This window comes from Candoia aspera, chromosome 3 (genome assembly GCF_035149785.1).
Source record: "Candoia aspera isolate rCanAsp1 chromosome 3, rCanAsp1.hap2, whole genome shotgun sequence".
Classification (NCBI taxonomy): Eukaryota; Metazoa; Chordata; class Lepidosauria; order Squamata; family Boidae; genus Candoia; species Candoia aspera.
This window is the reverse complement of record NC_086155.1, coordinates 3,455,165-3,465,617: the sequence shown is the minus strand read 5'-3', so window position 1 is coordinate 3,465,617 and position 10,453 is coordinate 3,455,165. Positions and strand designations below refer to the sequence as shown.

Below are 10,453 nucleotides of genomic sequence, written 5' to 3'. Positions count from 1 at the left end.
GTGGGGGCACCAAATGTGGAACAGGGTCAATTGCAAATTTAGCATCTGTGTTTGTACCACATGCACACCTTATTTTAAACAGCCAGTGTGGGATCACAATAAAGGTGCTAGACCAGTGCTTCTCAACCTTGGCAACTTGAAGAGGGGTGGACTTCAACTCCCAGAATCCCCAGCCAGCCAACTGGCTGGAGAATTCTGGGAGATGGAGTCCAGCCCTCTTCAAGTTGCCAAGGTTGAGAAACACTGTGGTAGACTAAGAGAGGGAGACCCAGGTTCTAGACCTCCCTCAGCCACAGAAGATCCCTGAGGGATTTGGGGCCAGCCTAACAGGGTTGTTGTTGTGAAAAAAAGGGGAGGAGAGAGTAGGCAACTTTGAATGCTCTTGAAGGAAAAGCAGGATATAAGTCTAGTAAACAAACAAAGGCTCCAAGATTTCCTGATATCACTAGCTCCGACCCCATGTGATAGGCTGGCAGCAGAAGGCGTGGCTTGACCCTTGTAGCCAATCAGCATTCGCAAAGCCAAGATCAGGAGTTCTGCAATGGAGAGGCATGCTTTGGGGCCCCTCTCTCTCTCCAGCTCTCTTTCTTGGAGGACTGTATGGGTAAAATGGATCAGTTGAATGGATTGGGTGATCCTACAGCAGATCCTACCACAACTGTTGGAGTTAGTTCAGTCCTGGGCATGACTGGATCTGTTTAGGTCTGAAGGTTACCCTTTGAGATTAATTCCCTGAATTGGTTTAGGGCTCATTTGCTCTTCCTCATTCGCTACTTCAGTGTTTCTCAACCTCGGCAACTTGAAGATGCGTGGACTTCAACTCCCAGAATCCCCCAGCCAGCATGGTTGAGAAACACTGTCCATGATGTGACCAGTGGGATGATTCCTAGACCCAGCCCTTTCTTTCCTGAACGTCCTCCCCTATTTTCATTTTAGTCTATATACTGAATCGTAGAGTCTCTTGGGACCAAACAAACCATCAAATGGGTATATTGGAAACGGAACTGATTTGTTATGAAACCACCCAAACTCAAGGGCATAGATCCACGGGGCAACTTCCTCTCACCCAGTGAGAGACGCTTTATTCTTAAGTACGACTATCTTAGCTGGGCTGCAAAAACCCAAACGAAGGGTAGGTGGCAGCAAAGCCGTAACTCTTTGTAGCCATCTGGTGGTCCTCCAGACTTTTCTCAGCGAGGAGACATCAGCCCTACTTCCGGGGAGCCCAAAGGTTAATGATTTACTTCCGGGGAGCCCAAAGGTTAATGATTTGTCTCTGAATTGAGCACAAAGTCAGGAGTGCACTCGCTCGCTACTGTGGGTGCTGCTGACTAGGGGGATGTGGTCCTTCATAGGTACACCCCTTGGCTTGCTAGGTTCTCCGACATCTTGCCTTCGTTCTCTCGAAAAGGAGGGGTGATATTCTGACTGTTGCGCCTATCCGCCCCTGGGGAGGCTTTTCCTGTAACGTGTGCGGTTGGATTGCTTAGCGAAGCCTCTGCTTGACTCCTGGCACGTCACGCCGGGCACTGGAAGCTGCAGAAGTCAGCCGACTTGAAGAAGTGGTAGATGTTCACCAAGGGAAACATGAGCAAAGCCCCTAGCAGAGACCCCAGCTGCTCCACCGCTCCGTACCACACAAGGGCGCTGTGGCTGCAGCTGCGAAGGATCACCCCCAGCATCACCTTGACGTAAGTGAGGGTCCCAGTGAAGGATACCCACGAAATCACCTGTTGGTAGAGAGGGAGAGCACATGGCTGTGAAGCTCAGCAGCTGGAGGTCTTGAAAGAGCCCAGGGATTCTGGGAGAGACCTAGGATTCTGCAGAATACAGTTTGAAGAACTCTGGCCTAGGAGATTAAAGTTGCTGAGGTTGAGAAGCATTGCCTTAAAAGAAGCTAAAACACCCAGCACAGTGTTTCTCAGCCCTAGCAACTTTAAGGAGTGTGGACTTCAGTTGAAGTCCACACACCTTAAAAGTGCCAAGATTGAGAAACACTGATCTAGCAGCTAAGCAGATGATACCTGGGTAAAGTTTTTAAATGATGTGAATTTTGCCTTTGGTCTGCCTTGAAACTGTCAATTTTATCAGCTAAAATAGCTTTCCCAAACTGATGCCTTCCCAATATGCTGGAAGTGGAACTAGCAGCATTCCTGCATCCATTTTCCACGTCCATTCTGACATAATGAAGCAGAAAACAATTTAGTGTCTGCCTGCATAACCACAAATTAACAGAATACCATTGCTGTATTCGCATAAGATGCATGGTCCAAATGTAAACCCTATTATGGCTCAGGGTGTTGGCCTCGTTCAAGTAAGATGTTCAGGGAACGGCTGGGTTCTTCCCAGACAGGGAACCACAAACAACACAGCCAGCTTTTAGCCCAAGCCTAGCATGCTGTGCAAACCCAATCAACCTATCTTCAAACCTCAGGAAGTGATCGAGCCGCCGACTTACAATCAGGGCATCCCCCCAGCTGGATTGCTGTAAGAGTGGACAGGGGCTGAGCACAGCCATCGCCATGTTGTAGACTCCGAATGCAGTTCCTGTGGTTGCCAGTATGCCCAAGAACAGGAGAGACCTGGGGGAGAGAACAGAGGCTGTAGGTTGTTCCTTTTGGAGAGGGACTGGGAGGTCTCTTGGAGCAAGCCAACCTCCAAACAAAGAATTCATTAGAGAGTACGGGAAAGATGTAAGCTAACCCATGATTTGGTAAAGAATGATTGGGCATCTTCTCTTAATGAAGAAACTTGAGAAAGAAACTTGAACAGATTGATATTAGCATTTGTGATGATCTGCGGGAAAGACCTTGGGAGACAGGAGGAAGAGCTGCAGACGAGGCAGCGGCCAGATAAGAGGCAGCTGAGCCTGCAGCAGGAATGGGGACGTGGCAAACATCTCAGAAGGGACCCTCCCTAGTTTCTTGGGCTGTAAAGGCGAGCGGGGAGAGATGTGTGTTCAGACCTGCAAGATTTTGCTAATCAAACCTTACAATAAAGGTAGAGCTAGTACTTCTGGGTGTGCTTCTTCTCTGGACTACCTCGCAAGGCTGACGGCGATCTTACAAGTCTCAAAGTACATCTCTCCCCCCTCGCCTTTACAGCCCAAGAAACTAGGGAGGGTCCCTTCTGAGATGTTTGCCACTTCCCCATTCCTGCTGCGGGCTCAGCTGCCTCTTATCTGGCCGCTGCCTATTCTGCAGCTCTTCCTCCTGTCTCCCAAGGTCATTCCCGCGTACCATTACAGCATGTCAAGGTGGCACCAAATTGCTCTCTCTCTTCCCCAGGCTTATCAAAGACCAAACAAAGGTCTCAGCAAGCCACAGCAGTTCAAGCGCAAGAAATACCACCTACGTTGTTAGTAAATTCACCCCAAGAATACTATTTTCAAAACAGTTGGCTTGACTGGGAACACAGACCTGTTGGGTAGGAATGTGGCAATGGTGCAGGCAAGAGGGTTGGCCATGGAGCTCAAGGTGGCCGTCAGATGGTAAGCCATGTTGCCATAAGGCAAGCATGAATAGCTTTGCACGGATGGTAGGATGCCGTTGGTCAGTGCATTCACCCAAGTGATGAGGAAATAGATGAAGACGAATTTAGAGGTAAAATATGTGACCTTGTCTGCATCTGCATCATCAACACCTTGGTTGGAGTTCTCGAGCTTTCTCTCCATGGAGTAGGATGTGCCCCCCTTCAAGTTTGACGGCTCCTGCTTGCCTGTAGGAATCTTCTGGACCGAGTTCAGGGTGATCTCACTGGAGCACAAGTTCTGCGTGGAAAGTTCCCACAACTTGGACTGCCGGTTGAGGAAGAGGAAGGCCACAAGGCAGAAGAACATCATAGCCGACAGGACAAGGAAGAAGACCAGGCTGGAGAAGTTGGCTGGGGAGTAACGAGTTTCCATAGGAGGAGGGTCACCTGGACCAGTTGTGTTGACCAATGAAGAGTTGCTGACAGTGGCATTGTGGGTTGGCACGGTGACCTGGACGCAGCTGGCAATGCCTGCTCCCTGGGCCAGGGCAAAGAGAGCTGGGATTAACCCACTGAGTCCTTCGCCAATGAAAAAAGTGGGGATGTAGCGAGGGTGGAAGTGCGCCATGAAGGGCAGGAAGGTGACGGACGAGGTGCAGTCTACCAGCGAGAGAAAGAAGGTGAGGACGAAGAAGGCCACGCTGTGCGGTTTCCCCGCTATGGGGCTGGTGTAATGCCAAAGGAAGGCCAGGAGGAAGCAGGCCACGACTCCTATCGAGACCAGCACCGAGATGACCGAGGCCTCCTTCAGCAAACCAGGTTTCAGCTTGTGCATGAGAGTGACAAAGAGAGGTCCAACATTGGCCAGTTGGATGATAATGGTGAGGTAGGAAGGGAGAAACCAGCCCTCAGGCAATTCCGTCACCAGCAGAGGAAGCTCGACCCACACCCCGTTGATGGCCATCCAGGAGCCGGTTCCAAAGACGCAGGCCAGCAGGTGGGTGAGCCACGCCATCTTCCTCCCGGAGCAGAATTCCTGTTGGAGGAGAGGTGGCCTGGGGGAAGGAAGAAGGAATGGACTTTTGCTGAGGGCTTACAGAGACCTACCTGATTCACATTGCCTGGGGCAGTGTCTCTCAACCTTGGCCACTTTAAGACCTGTGGACTTCAACTCCGAGAATTCTGGGAGCTGAAGTCCACAGGTCTTAAAGTGGCTAAGGTTGAGAAACGTTGATCTGGAGAGATAAAGAAATACAATAATAAGGTCATAAAGTAATAAAACCCACTTCTTATTTTCCTTTATGAGCCAGATCTGGCCTTTGAGTGGAGTGCCAAAAGCTGTATTCTGAAAGAAGTAGGGCCAGAACCAGTAAAGAGGGAGAACCAGGAGGGAAACACAGCTTAAGTGAAATTAATTTATATTTAATTAACATTAATTTAATTCACAGAGGTCTTAGTTGCTTTTGCACAACCAGGTAAAAAAGGCAAGGTGGCGGTTGTGAACCGAAGCTTTCCCTCCTTTTTACATGCTTTGTTGGGGCTTTGAACTCACAGTTGTGGCCACCATTTTGACCTCAGTGCAACCTAGGATGCATTTGCACAAAAGATGACGCCTGATTATGATTAACCCTGGTTTGTTTCTTTTGCGGCTTGGGTCATGCCATCAAGCCATCCCATTGGGGGAGTTTATAGTTTAATGTCCTGTGCAAAGCCAGAAAGTGGATTAATTAAGGACTCTGGATTAAGCGGGTTATCTGGACCCTTCCGGTCAGGATTCAGGCCGGGATATGGGACTGAGAGGGCATGGATCGCGCTCTTGGATGGCCTCTGGAGGAAGTGGGATGGGGCGGTGCATCAATCCTGGCTCTTCTTGACCTCTCGGCGGCCTTCGATACCATCAATCATGGTGTCCTTCTGGACCGGCTTTGGGAGTTGCGGGTGGGTGGCACTGTGTCGCGCTGGTTCTCCCTCTTCCTCTGGGGTTGGTCCCAGTCGGTGCTGATGGGGGGGAGAGGTCCAGCCCACGTCCCCTACTTTGCGGGGTGCCGCAGGGCTTGGTTCTCTCACCCCTCTTATTTAACATCTACATGAGGCCGCTGGGTAAGGTGATCTGACGGTTTGGGGTGAGGTATCGCTAGTATGCCAATGATACCCAACTTTATATCTACTTCCCGGGCTGCCTGAGTGATGCCATGGATGTCCTGTCCCAGTGCCTGGAGGCTGTGGGGGCCTGGATGGGGTGCAGTGGGCTCCGGCTCAACCCAAGCAAGACCGAGCAGCTTTGGGTGTTTGGGCCTCCCAGTACCAAGGTTTTTCCATCGTTGGTCCCGGACAGGGTGGCACTGCCCCAGATGGGCCCGGTGCGCAATCTGGGGGGTCCTCTTGGGCTCACGGCTCCTGCTGGAGGAGCAGGTGGCAGCCGTGGCTAAGAGGGCCTTTGCACACCTTTGGGTTGTGCGCCAGCTGCGCCCATTCCTGGACCGGGAAGCACTACTCACTGTCACTCACACCCTCGTGACCTCCCGTCTGGACTACTGCAACGCGGTCTACATGGGGCTGCCCTTGAAGAGCATTCGGAGGCTTCAGCTGGTACAAAATGCAGCTGCCCGGGTTGTGAACAGTGTCGGCTACTCGGCACACGTAACACCTCTGCTGCGGGTGCTTCATTGGCTGCCAGTGTGTTTCTGGGTGCAGTTCAAGGTGCTGGTTGTCACCTTTAAAGCCCTTCATGGCTTGGGACCGGGTTACCAAGAGACCGTCTTTTCCCAGTCAGTTCTGCCTGTCCAATCCAGTCCAGCAGGGTAGGCATGCTCCAGGTCCCATCCGCCAAGGAATGTCAGCTGGCGGGGACCAGGAGATGGGCCTTTTCTGCCATGGCACCTGCCCTCTGGGACATCCTCCCTCCTGAGATTAGGATGGTCCCGGCCCTTCTGGCTTTTCGGAAGGCCTTGAAGACCTGGCTTTGCGCCCGGGCCTGGGGCCCCAAGTGTACGAAGGGCCCCATTTCATGGTTATGTTAACACCATGGCTTTTAAGATCGCTCGGCTGTATTTATATTTATATTTAATTTTTGTTATTGTTTGTATTGTTTTATATTATGACTGTTTTTATTGCTGTTAGCCGCCCAGAGTCACTGGCTGAGATGGGTGGCTATATAAATTGAATGAATACATAAATAAATAATTCAGTGAGCCGGTTAAGCATATTGTGTGAACACAGCACAAAAGTGGGAAGGAGCCCTCAAGCTTGGCTCCTCTTCTGTGCAAAACTCCACCTTAAGGCTTTGCCTGCCTAAGTCTCTAGTCCCTACTTCAACCCACCCAGGGCAGGGGAGGAAATCTGATTCATTTGGTTCCGCTGCCAAGCCACTTTTGCTATCAGTAAGTTTTCCCTCAAATTGTATTTATTATTCAAATTTTGTTACCGCCCATCTCCCCCAAAACAGGGACTCTGGGTGGTTTACAGTAAGATTAATACTATAAAAATAAACATTAAAATCTCATAAAAAGTAAAGGTAAGTTACAAATTCAGCAGGAATCTATGTTCCTCTAACATCAAACCATGGTTCTGTGTCCTGCATCCTAGGATGGCAGGTGTCAACCTACTTCTGCCTGTTGGTTCCCCCAAAACACCACAAAGCAACCACCATCACGGGCATGTCTTCCCAAGGCTAAATGTTCCCAACGCTGAGCCCATCCTGGACCTCTGCATTGCCCCCGTGTCCTTGTTCAAATCTGCTCACGTTCTTCATACAAGGCGGCACCACAAACCGGACACGCTACACGGGATGGGTGGTCTGTCCCACGCAGAATACGATGGAACCGTGACTTCACCGATTTGCAAACCACGTCTCTGTGGATGCAGGCTAAAATTGCATTGGCTTGTTTCGCAGCCACATCATCCTGCTTTTTCCGGTTTTAATTAGGGAGAGCAGGAACATTCAAACTTTTTTTGGCCTATTTAAAAAAAAATACCCTGCACTTCCCCCCAGTCAAGAAGCAAAGTTCTAGCGATAGAAACTTGGTGTGTTCAAGTCAACCTTTTTTCCCCTGGTACAGAACACCACCAAATTCATGCACTCTAAGGTTGCGCGAAACACAGTTTGAAAAACTCTGAGCTAGACCTTTAAGATCATTTTCATTTCCCATATGCTGCTCTGGAGCTTGGATTCAATCACTCCCCACGGATTTACCTTTCTCTCCTTCTACTCCATTAACTATCACGATCTTGGGGGGCAGGTCTTGTGGGAGGACTCAGCAGCCCCTCCTGAGTTTCTGGAGCCTGCCCAAGGGGACCTATTGATGGGAGTTGTGTGCAAAACTGCATGATCCTCAGCAAAGCTGGAACAGTTCCCCCAGGCTAGCTTAATTGAATGCCAAAAGCGGACAGAGGCGACTCACACACCGTACCTTCAGTTCCGTAAGCTGAGCTGGTCCTTCACCTTCCCTGAGAGTCTCTTTTCTGCACCAGCCTCCCAGCCAACCCAGCAGGGGGCCAAGATCGGCTGGATCCTAGCCAGGCCCAGTTGTCTTGTTTACCTGTGCGCCTGTTGGCGGCTCCGCTTTGGAATCAGAGCCCGGGCCAAAGTCTTCCGAGAAGGAGAGACAAAGATGCGGTCTAGATAGAATGCACCAAACTGGCTGATCAAGAACAGCAGGATTTTTTAGGGAACGGCTTGCAGTTAGCCGCGAGGCAGGTGGGAGTGCTGGATGTCATTGTTCTGTGGCTGCTGCATCCCCAGTGCATCGGAGGGAACGGTTTGGCCAAGTTTCACAAGAAGGCAAAGGGAGGTAATTACACACACCTGGAAAAGCTTATGTGGAGCTCGGTTTTTAAAAGGTCGTAATTTTAGGGATGGCGTGTTCAACAGGTATAAACATATCAGCAAGCACTGCTTTTCTGTCTCACTTCAGGTAGGAGAGAAGATCTCCTCCTCCCTCCCCCTCCTTCCTCCTCTTCTCCTCTCCTCCCCTCCCCCTCCTCTTCCTCTTTTCCCCTCCTCCCCCTCTTCCTCCTCCTCTCCTCTCCTCCCCTCCCCCTCCTCTTCCTCTTTTCCCCTCCTCCTCCTCTTCTTCCTCTTCCTCTTTTCCCCTCCTCCTCCTCCTCTTCCTCTTTCCCCTCCTCCCCTCCCCTCCTCCTCCTTCCTCTTCCTCCTCTTTTCCCCTCCTCCCCCTCCTCCTCCTCTTCTCCTCCTCTATCTCTGCCTCTTCCTCCTCCTCTTCTCCTCCTCTATCTCTGCCTCTTCCTCCTCTTCTTCTTCTCCCTTCTTCCTCCTCTTCCTCTCTTTTTTTCTGATTTTATTCAATTACTATGTTCCTGCTGCAAAAAATGGGGCCCTCTGGCAATATTGGAACACACAGGAGATTTAAACTCTTGTTTAAATAGGCAGTTATGCTCCATCATTTGGCTGTGTTCACACAATACCCTTAATTTGTTTATTATTAATTCATTTTCTTGGGGTTGGCAAGATATTTAGCCATAAACTATCTGATAAGTCTGGGTCTGCAAAATATAGTAGATGCATACACACACACACACACACACAATGAATGATTGCACCAGATTTATACTAACCATTTGAACATGTTACACAAACATGACAGTTTGGTCTTTCTCTGATCTGGCTAATTTCTTGTGAAACCCAGGGCAAAGAGGCCCAATTCTATATATTTATCTATCTAAGAAATTTATATGGCTGCCCAACTCACACAAATGCGACCCTGTGCGGCGTCCATCAATATAAAACAAAAATTAAAGTGCAGTTAAACAACAATTAATTAAGCAACAATGAATAGACACCTGGAAACCCTTGATCTCTACTGTACCTCCCAAGGTAAGATCTCTGATTATCTTAGCCCCAGTGCCTGGGTGGAAGAGGCATGTTTTTAATGCCTTTCTAAGAGCCATTGGAGATCATTCCAAAGGGAAGGCCCTGCAGTAGAAAAGGCCTGCCTTCTAGGTCCCGTCAGGTGATATTGCTTTGAGAAAGGGACTGGAAGTTGTGGGATGGGTGCAACAATCGGAGAAAGGTGCTTCCATGGCACTGAGGAGCACAGAGATGACCTTGAAGAAAATGATGCAGCAACCATTAGGAACCCATGAGCTCAGCCCAGGAAAACAGGGAAGGGTGAGAAAGAAACTCAAGATGGCCTGCCTTAACTCTCTTAGGTATAAGAGGGAGGGATGGGAAAACATCATCAGGCTTCCAAGATTCTGGAAGCTGGCTGGGGAATTCTGGGAGTTGAAGTCCACTCATCTTAAAATTGCCAAGGTGGAGAAACACTGGCCTAGATCAATAAAGTACAGGTCTTTTATTGCTTCTGGGTGTCTGTTTCCTGACCTGGCCTACCTCAAAAGGCTGATACGCACATATCCTAGTCCTGTGCTTTTATAGGTGATAACAGTACCTTGAACCAGTACCAGAAGCCTGTCGGGAGCCAATGTGGCTCACAAATAGTGGTGTTATATAAGTGTGTTTGGAGATGAAAACTCAGAGAACCCCTATCCCTGCTCCTCTGGACCTTGGTCTCCAATGCACAATCTCCAAAAAAACCCTACGATGTACAATGCAATCAATGCCCAGTTTTATTGAATCTCAGCTTGTCCCTTTAGTACATTTCTGTTTCAGCCCAACTGATTTGAGGTACACATGACTTTCCCAACCAGCATACCCAGAGAGATGGTCTAATAATCAGATAATCATCACAAGCTGTCTGATCCTTCCAGAAAGAGTTCCCAGCATTGAAAAGATAGTAGGAGAAAGTGATAAATTAATAGACCTTGATGTCTTGCATCCATGTGTACAACTTTCTCTCCTAACTTCACTTTGTCTCTGCCTTTATAACCGAAACGTGTTGGACTCTGACCAGACAGTTTTCATGAGTCAAGTCATGCAATATTCTTAGAGTTCAGAAAGTAACTTAGAAAGGGGTTTAGCACTTCTTGAGTAGTTCTTGGCATGGAAGGTCACGTCCTGCTTTTA

General features: G+C 49.3%; 1 protein-coding gene across 1 annotated transcript; it reads right to left on the bottom strand.

Moving 5' to 3' along the window:
• Positions 1–1,288: 1,288 nt before the first annotated feature.
• On the bottom strand, positions 1,289–4,516 carry SLC52A3 (solute carrier family 52 member 3). The gene is made up of 3 exons (XM_063296865.1): positions 3,420–4,516; positions 2,459–2,582; positions 1,289–1,730 (listed from the first exon to the last, which is right to left on the bottom strand). The coding sequence occupies exons 1-3, from the start codon at positions 4,484–4,486 to the stop codon at positions 1,518–1,520; spliced, it is 1,404 nt and encodes a 467-aa protein (XP_063152935.1). The 5' UTR covers positions 4,487–4,516; the 3' UTR covers positions 1,289–1,517.
• Between the last annotated feature and the right edge of the window lie 5,937 nt (positions 4,517–10,453).